Raw genomic sequence first — 16,367 nt, 5'->3', positions numbered from 1 at the left:
GTCGTCAGTGTCCCAACAGGCCCTAAGGTGTTCTCCTCCCGGACTACAAATTCTGAGGCCTTGGAGAACGCCTGAAGGCCAGAGATGACATTTCTCAAATGTCTTCACTTTACTTTGGCTTTCCAACATCATGTCAGTGTTCAATAACATGGGTAATACACCTGTACTCCATATTAATATATTAATTAAAATATGTAAGTGAGTAAAAATATCTAAAGTTATAGGAGAGAATCAAGCATTACGATGGCGTGTTTTGCAAAATGATGGCTTTATGATGTCATGTTTTGCCAAATGAAAGAAAATTTATCAATTAAAATTACAGATATTGAAGTTATACTTCAATATTTAACCTATATAACTGAAGGACTGTAAATGTTTGTTTTTAGATGATTATGAACACAAGCAAAGCTTCTAAAGCCTAGGGACTGTGACTACAGTTTCAATGGCACAGCAGTTCTGAAAAAAAAAAAAAAGGTAGGCCGAACTTCCCGCCCCAAGGACACTGAGATGAAGACCCTGACCTGGTCTGGAGAAGTGGGTTGGGTTAGTGGAACGGAGCAGGAGGAGGGCATCCAGACAAGTCAAACCAGAAAGTCAGGCTATTTGACTTCCTTCTCTTAGCATGACATTTTCAAGGTTAATTCATTTTGTATCATGTACGAGTACTTTATTCTTTTGATGGCTGAATAATATTAGTGTATGTATTTCCCACATTGACATATGTATTATTTGTTAATTTTTAGATATTTGATTTTTTTCTACTTTTTGGGTTATTATAAATAATGTGGCTATGGATTTTCTTGCACAAGTTGTGTTTTTTGTTTTGTTTTGTTTTTTGTTTTGGTAAACTTAGGTGTCTTATTTCTTTTGGGTACATACCTAAGAATAAAATTGGTGTATTTACTGCTTTGAAGATCTTCCAGACTTTTCCAAAGTGACTGCACCATTTTACATTCTCACCAGCAAAATTAAATGTTTCTAATTTTCTCCACAACCATGCCAATATTTGTTAATGTATGTCTTTTCTGTTATAGTCATCTTAATAAATGTGAGTGGTATCTCATTGACATCTTAGAATTTTCCTAACAACTAAAGGTGTGAGCATTTTTTTAAACAAGCTTTACTAATATTTGCATATCTTTGGAGAAAAGATTGTTCAGATCTTTTGCCAATTTTTAATTAGATTTGTGTTTTTGTTACTGAAAGTTCTTTTTATATTCTAGATACAAGTCCCTTATGAGTTATATGGTTTGTAAATATTTTCTTCCCTTCTAGGAGTTATTGTTTCATTTTCTTGAATGCATTCTTAGAAGAACAAGTTTTTAGTTTTAATGATATCCAATTTTTTTGGTTACTTGTAGTTTTTGGTGTTATACTTATGAATGTTTTTTGCCTAATCCAAGGTCATGAAGACTTGCTCCTATATTTTTTTCTAAATGTTTTATAATTTAGCTCATACTGAAGTCTATAATCTATTTTGTGTTAATTTTTATTGCATAAGATAGAGGTCCAATTTTATTCTTTTGCATGTAGACATCCTATTGTCTCAGGCCCATTTTCTTTTCCCATTTGATCATCTTGACGTTGATGGCAGGCTGCTAAAGAATTTTAATTGGTGCATATGTCTGTGTGAGCGATGGTAGGGGAGGGTGGGGGGTGACATGTTCTGAATGAATAAATGTTATGTAAGAAAAGATCACCCGGCAGCAGTGAGCAGGTTCAAAAAGACTGGAGGCAACAAACATGCCTAAATCCAGGGAGAGTAAATGTCTAGCTATTGCTTTAGTATGGAGGAAAAAGTGCTTAACTAGATGCTATCAAGTATTAGATAAAAGGGAATGAATTTGTTTTAAGAAAAAAGTTTTTTTCTCCCTGCAATTTGGGAACGATGCATATGTGGGGATTAGGAATAAGTATGTCTAGATGTACATCCAGGTTTTTTACTTTCATATCTTACTGAAAGACATTAAGAAGAATAGGTATGTGAATTAAGAGATGAAGAAGGAAAGTAAGAAGAGAAATATGTGTGATTTTTAAGGGAGTGAGGGGAAGTGGAGTTTGCCCCACCAAAATATGCCTCTTTGGGATATCAATTATTTTAAACTGGTTATTTTTAAAACACAAAAGACTCAGGAAAACCCTTTGACCTTCCCGCTAACTGCCTAAAAGAATGATAGATGACCTTCTGCAGGAAGGAAGCTATCATGTAGATAACTGTAGTTTAATATGAACTAGGTGTGATAGACAGAGAGGAACCTAGCAAGGCCCCTTTGATCAAAGTCCTCTCTTGTTAAAGATGCCCAGAAACATTTATTTAGTAAACATTTGCTTTTCCTTCTATCCATGTGAATTGCTTTCCTCTCCTTTCAAGTGCCAAACCACAACCTTCCCCTTACCTCTTCTTGGCTAAAACCTTAAGTGCCCAGTCTGTTCTGGGGCCCTATATTTTTATGGAATCCCTGTATATACATACATACCATGTAATAATTCATATGGACATAGGCAAAAAAGGAGTTTTTTTTAAAAAATTCTCATTAATATGACTAGAAGAAAGAATAAATGAATAAAAAATAAATAAATACATAAATAAATAAATCATCAATAGGCAGTGACACTTGGAAGTTGAGAAAAAATTTTCATCTGAAGTCTTTTCATGTTTGTTCTAGGGCTAAAGTTTAAAATAATAAGGAAACTGAGGGCTGTGAGGCTTGGAAAAATGCAAGCTGGGTGGGGAAGAGACTGAGCTTTTCTTTTTCTCACTGTTGTTTCAATTTCAATTCCTTTGAAATTTGTCAAATTGAAATACTAAAGCCATGATTCATTTGGGCAGTCTCAGGGTAACTAAGAATGGGTGGATAAAAATACAGATAATATTAGGGATGAGCTGAGATCGAGACCTAGAAGAGCAGTAGTATTTCTTCTCAATGAGAAAAAATATCTCAAACCCTACATAAATGTGTCATACTTTCCTGATCACACCTACCTTATTCAATCTCCCTCTCGGATTCTCAGTCCTCAATCTACAAGGCAAGTCTTCCTTGCATTGTTTCTTAATGGAGGTGGTTTTTACTACACACACAAAAAATGTGGCAAATTCTCCCTTTAATTCTGGACAAGAACATGTTAACTTTTGTAGAAATAACATCAGAGAAAATTTGCTGTCCATTCTCTTAACTATAATTATTTACTAATAAGATGTGTTAATTATATAATTAAAAATGTAATAAAATAAGAAGATATAGAGAAAAATTTCATCTTGAAACAGAAAGAAACATTTAATAAATTGTTAAAGGTTAATATGATAATCTGTGATCTAAATGTTTCACTTTTAGGCATTTAACCTATAGAAATACAGTTCTCCTAGAGGTGCACACAAATATACCCCACAAGAAATATATTTCAGCTATTTTGGAATAGTAAAAAAAATGAAAGCAACAAAATGCTCATTAATATACCAATTATTGTTTGTTATATTTAGCTAATAACAATTAAAACAACAGTAAAGTAGATGTTATTGCCTTTTGTTTTACAGAGAAGGAAATTAAGCCTTAAAGAGGTTAAGTATAGCTCCCCAACAAATAACTAGTATGCACTGAATATGGTGACTGCAACTTTCACCCAAAGGAGTTGGACTCAAGCCTTTAGGTAACTTGGGAACAGTTACACTCCTGGTAAGCATAAGGGTGTGGATTAAATGAAGTTGTTTCAAACATTTTAGTTACAAAAATTTTGCCATAATGACTAATCCTATGTAGATGTTGTTTTGTACTGTGACAATATATTCGAAAGGTAATTTCCTAGAATGTGATTTCTAGATTAAATGATAAATCTCACAAATGATATTATATTCATGAGCAGTCTGTGAAAGAGCCTGTTTTCTCACAACATTGCCAACACAATGTTAATCCTTTTCATTTTTGCCAGTTAGGCAAGTGAGAAATAGTATTTTGGTGTAGTCTTAGTTGTATTTTTCTTATTAATAATTAAGCATATTCTATTTATGTCCTTGTTTTCTTTTTCATCAAACTTGTGATTATCTTTTCTAGCATTTTAAGACCCCTTATATAGTGGGAAAAATTAGCCACTTGTAACATCATTTGAAAATATTGGATATGCATTTCTGCTATGAGCAGGTTTTTTTGCTTTGGGACAATAGTGATAAAAAGTATTTGAAAATTACCCCTTTCTTTAAGGAATGCTGTCTAGACAAGGCTTAAAGGAACAAACATAAAAAGATCTCTGATAAAACAGAGCCAATATCCTCAGTACCCAACACAATGGATCTTTCATTGTAGGCAGGGTATGGGAGTGGACAGAGTTGAGATGTGAACTAGATTGTCTAGGATTTTGGACTAAACTTCTGGCTGAGTAGCTCTTCTCAATCTCAGAGTACATTAGGCTAACATAATCTCTGGTGTGAATAATTAATTAGTGAACAAGCTACCAAATTACACAGAGAAGTTTATATTTCATTTAAAATCATTAAAGAATACACAAATCAACATCTGTTAGATATAGGTAGGTATTTTGACTTCTCATTTTAATGATGAATATAACTTTTAAATACAAAGCATATTTAGTTGGAAAAGAGTTCTCTATCCCTATGCAATTATCTACATTTTAATAAACGGATGTGCCCAGTAGCATATGTTGCTGTGTGTTAGCATCTCTGAACTTGGGTGCATACACATATGTGATTATGGACATGTGTAGCTAGTAATAAAAATAAGTATCATTTCATGAGATTATGAATTTTTAGACATGAGAGTTCTTTGGGGTACACATAGTGAGAAAGATGTTGAACTGGCAGATTTAAATGTCAAAATGATATGCAAGGAATTAAGTAACTTGTTAAGGAGAAAATGCAAATGAATACTAAGAAAAGTCCTATTTGGATGGTAGATACCAGATAAGTTATCACATTGCCTGAGTTCGTTTTTCTTGAAATGGTGAAGGGTCAGAAGGCATTTGAATAATAGGTGAAAAAAAGTGAGGTGGGTATTCTACACATTTAAAAAAATAAGTCAAAGGTGGATTTTAGTAGAACATTTATTTTATTTTATTTATATTCACTCCTTTATATTCTATATTCTACCAGAGACTTTTCTGCAAATCAATAAAAACTCTTTATAAACATTACTTTTAATGACTGACTAATGTTTGATAGTAAGTATATATTATATAGCACTATTTATTTAATTATTATTATTCATGCAGGTTATTAAACCTATTTCTCTTTTTCGTTTTTTGCTATTGTAAATAATTCTGGTGTTAATGACTTTTGCATAAATCTTTGCAAAAGATTTTCTGACTGTTTTCTTGGCTCATTTCTGACTATTTTCTTGAGCTACATTCCAGGCAAAGAAATTAGTAGGTCAAAGAGAATGAACATTTTTGAGGCATTTGATGCATATTGCTAAATTCCACATAATACTACAGACATATTTTTATTGCAAGTACGTAATATATATGAGAAACCACCTCTAGAGAGAGATTACAAAACTTGTAATCTTTGTTGATTGTAGATTTTCTAGACTATTATTACATTCCTGTTAGTGAACAAAAGAGTATAAAAAATGCCCACTAATCTATATTGTGAGTTGGTAAGAGCTATAGAAAAGTGGACATTATTTTATTTCAGTAAATGATCATGAAAATGAAAACAGCCTATTACAATCAGCACTAGGAGATTTAAAATACCTCCCTCAAGTGTAGTCACAGAGAGCTGTCCAATGGAAGTTGTCTAGTCTCAGTGCCACTGCCTGAGCTGAATTACTCCATGATGGATTGATTTTTAACTTATTTTTCAATTAGAGTTGACATATAATGTTATATTAGTATCACATGTACAACATAGTGATTAGACATTTATTGTTGGGAACAGCCCTGCCTGGTATCAAAAGCTGTAACCCCCGCCAAGGCTAAGGCTGAGGGAACAACCTGGACTATAAGCCAACAAGGAGACAAAAGCTTATCTTTCTGGCTGGAGCGCCACTTCTGCTCCTTTTACTTCACCCTGCCTGGCCCCCAGTGTTTGGTCAGTTAGCCAATGACAGGTAAGATTCTCCAAGGGGGGAATGACTTAAGACAGGCACGATCACGTGGGAGGCCCCCAGGGAAGGACTTTGGGGGCTACAGGAAAAGGGGGTGATGGACCCTCACCCCTCGGCTTTGACATAGCAGACTCATTGTCTGCGAGAAAATCTAATCTCTTGGCTACCTTACTTCCCTTGCTCCACCTAAGCCTGAAACAATGACAGAGGGTGGTGCGGCCCTGTGCTAGAAAGGGGGGGTTCCCTGGGTGATCAGATCTAAGAAAGAATATGTAAAATCCTGTGAAACCTGCTTTGTTTAGAATTCTCTCAATTGAATGATAAGGGTCCAAGGAAGAAGTAAGTTTGTTGCTTAAAGTTTTTTATAGCTCTTTGACCCTGACTCAAAATAGGCCCTCAGACTTTCTTGTTACCTATTGTTTGATTCTTACTTCCTGGCAATGAGTAATGAGCTGTATCTGAATTCTTATGCAAATGAACCCAATAAAAGCCTTCTCGGGCAGGAGATGGCAGGCTCCCCCCTAAAGAGAGTGGCCGTTTCATCCCTATTTCTCCACAGGACTTGTTTGTCCGTGTGTATGTTTTTCTGGTGTTTCAACGAGCCATCTGCAGCATTCCGAAGTCACTGCCAGTCGGTGGTCGTGACAATTTATATCCCTTACAAAGTGATCCCCTGTTAAATCTAGTACCCATCTGACACCATACATAATTATTATGTTATTGACTGTATTTCTTATGCTGTACTTTGCATTCTTGTGGTTATTTTAATTACTGGAAATTTGTATTCCTTAATCTCTTTCACCTTTTTTTACCCATTCTCTCCTAACCCCTCTGCAATCTGATGAGCACCAATTTGAGTATAACATTTATTTAAATAAGTTAGGACATGGGTGAGAATGACACAAGATAACTGGAAGATGTAGAGAGGAAAATTCGGAGAATATAGAATAATTAATAGCTATAAAAAGGGATTACATTGAGCTCAAGTTGAAAGCCTTTAGCTAGATTCCTTGAAAAGATTTGAAAACATCTGTTTAGCCCCTTCCAAAATTGGCTTGGTCCTCACTCCATAAATAATGGGATTGAGCATCGGTGGGATGACCACATAGAGATTAGCCAGAATGATGTGGACATAGCGTGGGATGTGTCTCCCGCCAAACCTATAGGCAAAGACAGAAAAAAGGGCAGGGATATAGAAGAGTAGGATAACAGAAACATGAGAGCCGCAAGTGCTCAGGGCCTTGGACCGGGCATCTCGAGAGGAGAGGTGGAATACAGCTCGGAGTATGTGAATGTAGGAAACAGTGATAAGGATGATGTCCAGACCAGTGGAGAGTAGAGCAGCTGCCAACCCATACCAGACATTGATGGAGATATCAGAGCAGGACAGACGAGCGATGCCCATGTGCTCACAAAATGTGTGCGCAATGATGTTGATCCGGCAATAGTGGAGGCGCTTGAGGAGAAAGATGGACGGAAACATGATGATGAAGCTGCGGGTCAGGGTGGCAGCAGCGATCTTCCCAATGACCGTGTTTGTGAGGATGGTGGCATATTGCAGAGGATAGCAGATGGCCACATAGCGGTCAAAGGCCATGGCCAGCAGGACCGCAGAGTCAGCCACAAAGAGGAAGTGGATGAAGAACATCTGGGTGAGGCAGCCATCAAAGGAAATGTGGCTAGAACCTAGCCAGAAGTTGGCTAGTGTTTTGGGCATTGTGGAAGTGGAAAGCAAGACATCAGCACTGGCCAACATGGACAGGAATATGTACATGGGCTCATGCAGGCTTGGTTGGGAGAGAATGACACATATTAAAATGCCATTGCCTGCCAGGGCGGCAACATACATGGTACAGAAGGGAACAGAGAGCCAGATGTGTAGATGCTCCAGCCCAGGGATGCCAATGAGGAGGCAGCCTGCCATGCGAGTGTCAGAGCTGTTCATAGTGGCTGTGCTGCTGGCAGATAAGAGAGTCATGATTTTCTGCAGAATCCTCTCCTGTGCCATAGGAGAGAAAGAGCTTCAGACTTTGTAAACATTAACAGAGTGAATATAAAAGTTTGCAAACAACTCCAAGTCCTCCACACGCACACACAGATTCTCCAGTCATTATGCACATAGACATATTCCCTATAGATAGTCACACACAAGCTCTGCACAAAGTGCATAGTTACAGGCCCTGCCCGCAGACAGGCTGTGTCCTTATTTGGAGGATCTCCACACAGCTAGAAGACTTTCTGGCAGTACAAGGCTCAGAAACATTGCCAAACTCAGGCAGTGTCACAGGTTCTGAGAAGAACAGGAATTGCTAGAAAATCAAAAACAGTCTGTATAATCTCTATAGGTATGTAAATGGTAATAAACTGCAAAAGCCCTAGTCTATGCCCAGAAAGGCTGCTGTCTGAATCAAAAAAAATAATCTCGGATTAGCAGGTTGTAGAAGAGGAGGATTGAGGCCAGTGGGCAATGCAGACCCTGCGTATCTTTCCCCTGCAGTCATAGGCATTCTGACAAATACAGAGGCCACGAAGGCAGCTGCATCATTTAGAAATAACACACACAAAGTGTGAAAAACCCCGGGTCAGAGATCTGCTGTCAGATTGTGTGATTTTGGACAAGTCCCTGTCTTCTGACTAACAATTTTCTGGTCTTTGAAATGAGCATAGTGGTGGTCTTAGTGTGTTAAATTTAATCTTGTCTGTGGAAACCTTATTAAACTGAGTCACCTCTGTGACCCTGAAGTGTGGGCTATCACCCAGGAGGAAGGTGTGGAGCCCAGACCAGCGTCATTGGGGAACTTACAAATTTCTTGAACCCTACCACTCTCCTAACAAATGGGAAAAATGGGTTTGGTGGCAGCAATCTATGTTTTAGCAAGTCCATGAGGTAGTTCCAATTCATGCTAAGGTTTGTGAGCTGCTAATGTGAGAAGTCTTTTACATTCTTCCCAATCTAATCTACTTGTCCATCTCTTCTGCCATGACCAATAATGTCTCAGCCCCAGTTGGTTCCTGCATCATTCTCCTTGCAAACTTTCAGGCTTCAATTAAATCTAACCAGTGTTTTCCTCAGCTCTCTTAGGACATGAAGGAGATGACGCAGCCATACAAACAGTCTTGACTACCCTTTAGGCCAGTTGACTCTTCCTCAGTCCTATTAAATTATCCTCAAAATGAATATACAACTTTATCAGTGCCCAAATTCTTGCTGCTCCCTTTCAACAGAATTTTCCTTCTGCATAACTGAGACTTCCAAACTGTCTGGAGAAAACTGCTTGTGTTATTATTCTACTCTCGTTAATTTATCCTATCTCTCAACCTGTCTTTCCCTCATTTCCTCCACTCTCAGAGAAAGTAGTGTTAATGTCATTATGCCTTTCAATGTCTCCTTTGTTACCGTTACATTTTACTTTGCCTGGAAACAAAAAAGTTCCCCGAAGTTATTTATTTGTTTATTTAGATAGTACAAGGACAATATAAACCAATTGTATTTTTCTTTCCTAGCAGCAAACAGCTACACAGTCACAGTTTAAAAGTTCCGATTGCAATGCAAATGTACAAGCACACAAAATGTATGTTAAAAACATAACATACTTAAAAATAAATTTAACTCAAATTTGCAAAGCCTGTACACTGAGAATTACAAAATACTGCCAGGAGAGATTTTTTAAAAAATGTAAATACATGGAGACATATACTATGCACACCAATTGGAAGACCCATTGATTGTTAACACATCAATTTTCTCAGAGTAAATTCGTAGTTAGTTTTTTAATTTAATTTAAAATATCTAGCTTTATTGAGGCATAATTGATAAATAAAAATCATATCTCTACAAAGTGTACAATATGATAATTTAATATATGAATACCTTGTGAAATGATGACCACATTCAAGTTAATTAACACATCCATCATGTCACAGAGTTACCATTTTTGTGGCCTTAAATTAATTATTTTACCTATTTATTTTACTTTTTATTGAATTGAAACTGGTTAACAAAATAATAGAGTTTTCAGGTGCACCACTGTAAGATACATCATCTGTACACTATATTGTGTGTTTACCACCCCAACTCAAGCCTCCTTCCAACATCTTTACACGCTCCTTCACTTCCCGCCACCCACTCTCTCCCAGCAATAGCAACACTGTTGTCCATGTTCATGAGTTTTTTCTCTTGTTTTTTTTTTTTGTTCAATTCCTGTAACTGCCTAGCCTCCCCCACATCCCTCCAGCTGCCAGCCTACTCTCTATCTATGAACCTGTGTCTATTTTGCCTGTTTTCATTTTATTCATTGGATTCCACATATGAGTGAAATCATATGGTATTTGTCTTTCTCTAACTGGCTTATTTCACTTAGCATAATGTTCTCTAGGTCCATCCATACTGTCACAAAATGTAAGATTCTTTAAATTATTTTTTAAATTATTTTTTAAATTATTTTTAAATTATTTTAAAATTATTTTTAAATTATTTTTTTTAATTTTTAAATTATTTTAATAAATTATTCTTTAAATTATTTTTAAAACAAGCTGGGTACAGACACATGCAAACACAATGCACACATAAATACATACAGATGTACACATGTGCATGCATGCATATATTTGTATATGCATACATATGTGTATGAGTTTGTATGTGTCTATATCTTCAAAAATAATTTCCCCACTGAGTCCCTTTCTCTGAGTCCCTAATATTCTCTGAGTCCCTTTTCTTTCCTACCTCCTCAGGGACTCTGTTCCATCAGTTATCCCACTCTTCTTTATCTTCAGTGTTTTCTAATTTCCTAGATCTTTACCTTTATTACTTATGAACATTCAAATATTTTTAACCTTGAAAACAAACAAAAATTAACAGCTATAATAAAAATATCTTATTCTGTTATCCTGTCTTACTTCTTCCTGCCGTTCTCTCTTCTTTCCCTCAGAATCACACCTGTCATGAAACATTTGTTTTGACTTTGATTTTCTACTCCAGTCTAGATCTTCCTTTGTCTCTGACCTTCCTTTCCAGGCCTCATTAAGGACTTCTTGGTCCCTGCTGAATGGCTTCCTAGGCTCTCCCTGCTCTTCAGTCTCCCTGGCCAATCTGGTAACCTACCTTGGCTTCATTTGGCCCACATGTACTAATACCTCCTAGATCTGTATTTGCCATCTACAATATATTGCTTTTCAGGCTTCAGATTCACTTATCCAAAGACCTCCCAACTGACTTCCTGACCTGCAGTCCTTCTGGTCTCTAAACCAGTCTCCATATGTGGTGTGGGTAGAAAGCGGGGTTATAATAATTAGTAAATAATAATACAACAATAAACTCTGTGTTTCACATGCTCACAGTTGTAAACTTGCTTTTGCCATTCCCCATATAAATTATATTTTCAAAAGCTAAGTTTTGAGAATGCTGCTTACTAGACAATAGAGAATAATTTCCCATTGCCTAGTAGATACACATACACATGTTATCCGCTTGCTCTACCAATGCTGGACAAATTGTGTGTCTCTAAATTTGTTCTTCTTCCTCTCTGGTCTTTTATACAGTCCACTTTATCTCCATCCTTCCCTTTAACCTGGCCAGTTTATATTTCTCATTCCTCAGAAAGACATTCCTTGGTTCCCAGAGCTGGGTTATGCTTTATTCCCCTGCAGTTATGTATTTCTCTCTGTAGGATTTATCACACTGAAATATTTTCAGCCCCAGTATATTATGAACTCCCTAAAGGTCAGCACTTGTTGTCTGGGATAGAGCTGACATGTAGTGAATGTTTTTAAAAAATGATGATTAGTTAAGTTCTCAACCACACAGCCATGTAAATTAGCACAGTCAAGGACTCACACTCATATGGTGAAAACGACAAGTTTGTAATCATAGATCATCTGCCCTCACATTCTCCTCTCACTGTACCACTTGTGTTCACTCTTCCCACATCACTCACCATGCTCACCCTCCACTACACCTTCCCACCTTTGTCAGTCATGCCAGCGCCTGCATACACTTTCTGTCTCCAATTCCAGTTCTCTGAAATGATCACCCTCCAAGGCAGTCTTTGTCCACAGTATCTCTCTATCATTTACCCATGAGACTTCTGCTTTTACTCCAATCAGGCGCCCATTAATGTTGCTGTATCCCCAAACTAGTGAACACCCCCAAGAGCTTTTTGTCTCTCTGGCAGCCCCCATGTTCAGACCTTCCACTACTTATATGCCCAGTTTCCTTGCCCACTGGTTCATGCTTCTCTCATCTTTAGAAAAATTGCTAGAAAAACTACCCTTTTTATTTCAGTGAATTAATTTTCCTACCTGCTTTTGAATCCTTCACCTGATGCAACATCCAGAAACTTTGTCCTTCCTAAGTTGTCCCCCAGATACAGTAGAATAACTATTTTTGTATTGTTACTCAGGGTCTGAGGATAGAAGCTTTGTGTCATTTATAATTCTTCTATCCTCCTTAGGAGCCAAGGATCCCTACTCATCAATCTCTTCATCCTCATCTGGGAAGTGAACCTCCAAACTGCCCTTCTCCCATCCTACTTACCAGGAAAATAGTTTACACCAGCCACTCTAGATAATTTTTACTCTTAAGCGTTCCATCCTTCTTTGAAGACTGCTACAGAGCTGTCTACTTATCTAGCACTCATTTCCCATGTATTCCTCCACATTTACAACCTCCGCTCCATCCTGAAAATATCTGACCCAGACTCACCTCCTCAATGCCACCTTCTCAGACTCACAGTTTCTCTGTTAAGCAGTTCATACACTGCTTAACTTCCTTAATATATAAAATTGAATCTCAGATCTTCCTTTACATGCTGTTTATTCCTTCCTCTCCTTTGGGAGCAAAGATTCCCCTCCCTCTTTTTTTTCTTTACCTTCTTCAGCTGCAAATTCCTCCTCCACCACTTGGGCCAATATGCCTCTCTTCAACCTGAGACCCTAAGGCACTTAGGGATATGCTTTGGCATAAAGCCAGATAGAAGAGATCTACTGTTTGACACTCTGAGCATCTGAGGGAGGTGGTCAGCACCGACTCAGAGGCTTAGCCTGAAAGTTTTTGTTGAATTTACTTTTGCATTTTCTATTCTAGTATTGGGTCTCTTCCACACATTCAATCCTATTGTTTCTTCTTTCTTCCCATTTTCCTCCCTACAGTATTTTCCTTTCAGGCTTCTTTCATTCATTACCGATCTAGTGTCTGTTTTCAAACCCCTATTTCTTTTTTACCTCAGTGCTTTCTCTTCACCCTTTCATTGCCCCTAAAATCTATTATATTTGTTTGTCATCCTATAGGGAACCATTCTGTGTGGCATGGGGAATGTAGCCCAGCTCCTGACTCGGAAAATCCAGTGTGGAGCCAGTCAGCACACAGGACCCAAGCCCACAGATAGGCTCTCCAGTGGGGAATCAGGCCTGCATTGTATCTAGGCTACTATGAGGCTTGCTTTTGCTAAAACTCCCTCACCCTGAATTGAGGCAGCAAGTATTTACTGCATATCTTTAAAGTAACTTCCTAAAATCTATGCTAAATCTCTCAAGGATGAGTGTAACCAGTTCAACCACTTTTCCCTTTACATTTGCAAATATCCTTTTTCTTCATAGTAATTAGCAACTTCCTCTCCTTTGTTACCTGTAAAAGGTAACCACCTAAAGTGAACCTGTGCATAGTAAATGAGGACCATCTACGATGTAATGTGCCCAGAAAAGCAATAAAAGCGTGTCCAAGCAGGGGTCAGGGCCCTCTCTCTCACTCAGAGAGTGGCCATGCGGTCCCTTTTTCTCACAGGACTTCTGTAGTCCCTGTGAATTTGTTCATTGCAGCCATAACACACAGACCCTGGGAGCCGGGGTCTGCATCATCATCCTAAAGGAAAGAATATATTCATTCAAAAAATTTGACAGGCCTTGATATATCTGTTGTTTGGGTCAGCATTTCAGGTCAATGTTTAAGGGAATCATGTTCCCTTACCACGAGCACCTACTTACCAGTAATTATAACACAGCAGTGAGTACAGAGTGCTGTGGAATCAAGAGGCCTGGAGAGTAATTCTGCTTGGTATGATCAAGGCAGGCTTCAAAGAGAGCACAGCTCAGTAGAGACTAAAAAGACTGTGTGTGGGTATGTGTGTATATGAAGTTGTGAGGGCCAACCGAAAGAATGAATGTGAAAGGACTTGACAAATGACATAAATAGTGATGGCAATGCTTTGGAGAATTTGAGTTGAGGGGTAAAATGGAAACTAGACTACAAGAACCAGAGCACAAACTAAAGACTAGTATTCAAAAGATAGGAAATAGCATCAATCAGTCTCCCCTTTCTGGGCCAGGCTTTATTTAATTTTGTTGATTGATTTGTTTGTTAATTGAGACAGAAGTTATTTTTTTTGCATTATACAGTTCAGTAGCTTTTGGTATATGTGCTAGGTTGTTCAACCATGGTCACCATCTAATGTGCTTTTTCTGTCTCAGGAAATCTCAATATATTTAGTCACAATGTCTATGTAGGTTCCTCTTCGTTACAACAGCTTAGTTTTCAAATGTTTTAAATCTGTTACAATTTTACTTTGATTTTTAAAAATGGCTTTTTTGTGTTATGTGTTTTTATTTTAAAAGGTTAAATGATTTCTTTCATATCATCTAAATGGATGGGTTTGGTGTCATTGCTCATTCTGATTTTTTTTTTTTTGCCATGAAATTCCAACTCTGACTTGTGGAAATGAGAGAAAGTCAGTTACTTGTAAGGATCTCAGAGATCTGCAAGAACTCACACAGCCAGAGTCAAAAGAATAAATATGATTTTAGGGAAACAGAAGCTTTATTTTACTCATTTTTATCTGTTACAGTTGCTATATCAAGTTAGTCAGCATACAGCCACTTTTAAAACTCTGTGTATTGCCCTAGCTTGTGTGGTTCAGTGATTTGAGCGTCATCCTGCAAATTAAAAGGTCAACTGGTTCAATTACTGGTCAGGGCACATCCCTGGGTTGTGGGCCCCATCTCTGGTTGGGGTTGTACAAGAAGCAACTGCTTGATGTTTTGACCTTCTCTTTCTCCCTCCCTTCCCCCCTCTTTTGTCTATTTTCCTTTGAGGTATTCTGGACTTGATATTTATATCTGAATCAATAAAATGGAAAGAATAGTTAGCACCAAAACATTACAATGTGTCTTCAGCTCTTTCTGCAGATATAAAGCTTGTTTTGTACCATATATTTGTTACATGATTAGAAAGACAATTCACAGATGAAAGGCTGATGTAAGACACTGAGGTCTATAGTATTTTTTTGTGTGGGGAATACATACACAGAATCAATAAAATAAAAAAAGAATATGGGAAGTGAGGAAAATGTGGTATCAAGAATAACTTAGGTTTCTGCCATAAGCACCTGGATATTAATGATACATTTCCAATCACATGCTAAGCATAATACACAATGACCTAAGGGGAGTGGCTTATGTAAAGGTTTAATTTAACTTACCTTTCTCTGCAGTCACTGAGTTTCTTCTGTTCAAGAAGTATCTCAATGCAATTACAAGTAAAGACTAGAAAGTCCCGTTCAGTGAAATAGAATAGAATAATCCAGACAAAAACCTAATCCAGGAGCTGGAGCTGGGGAACTGAATGCATCACAATTGGAGGGCACTGAAGGCCTGATACTCATGTTGGCTCAACAGCCATATCACATGGAACTCACCAGTGTCCCTAACCAATCAACTGTCTTCTCTCCAAATAGTCACATAAATGTCTCCTAGGATCCAGAATTTAAAGGGTCATCATCATACCATTCTGTCAGAACCTGGAGACTACCTACTTTAATTCATTTATTTTTCAAGTTTCTATAAATTACTTGTTTATGCAATCCATGCTCTGAGAATCACAGCACTTCCTGGTTCTCTCCTCTGTCGAAAACCCTGAGTTGTATCCCATATACATGTGATTCCATTTCTAGATCAAGGAAATGTTAATGTAATAATTTATTAAAATACTGACGTTATTGACTGGGACCTGGAGTCCCTGGAGTTCTACTAAGTTTCAGGTCCCTCACTTTTCAATCTCTCATCCCCTGAGAAAACCAAGATTAAAAAAAGGTTATGCTCTTTAGGTGTGTCTATCTTTTCTAGCTGAAATTAAATTTATTTCTCCCCATTCCTCACTTTCTTATCTGGGCACCCTTTTCTTCTTTCTTTTCATATGTTCTGCCCAGCTGTGTTGTATTCCCTCTTGGGCCTCTGTTCTCATCCTGCAGCTATCCTCCTCAAGCCCCTTACTGGCTTTCTAACCAATCACCAACCTCAGAATTAGTTGCCAGTGAGTATTATCTG

At 37.5% G+C, this 16,367-nt stretch overlaps 1 protein-coding gene across 1 annotated transcript; it reads right to left on the bottom strand.

Moving 5' to 3' along the window:
* Positions 1 to 7,050: 7,050 nt before the first annotated feature.
* LOC123819205 (olfactory receptor 52B6) lies at positions 7,051 to 8,061 on the bottom strand. The gene has a single exon (XM_045839504.1). It carries the CDS (start codon positions 8,059 to 8,061, stop codon positions 7,051 to 7,053), a length of 1,011 nt encoding a protein of 336 aa, XP_045695460.1.
* Between the last annotated feature and the right edge of the window lie 8,306 nt (positions 8,062 to 16,367).

The sequence above is a fragment of the Phyllostomus hastatus genome, unplaced genomic scaffold (genome assembly GCF_019186645.2).
Source record: "Phyllostomus hastatus isolate PE091 unplaced genomic scaffold, TTU_PhHast_1.1 phas_contig_304, whole genome shotgun sequence".
Taxonomy (NCBI): Eukaryota; Metazoa; Chordata; class Mammalia; order Chiroptera; family Phyllostomidae; genus Phyllostomus; species Phyllostomus hastatus.
Note: the sequence above shows the minus strand (reverse complement) of the source record. Positions and strands in the feature narration are given on the sequence as shown.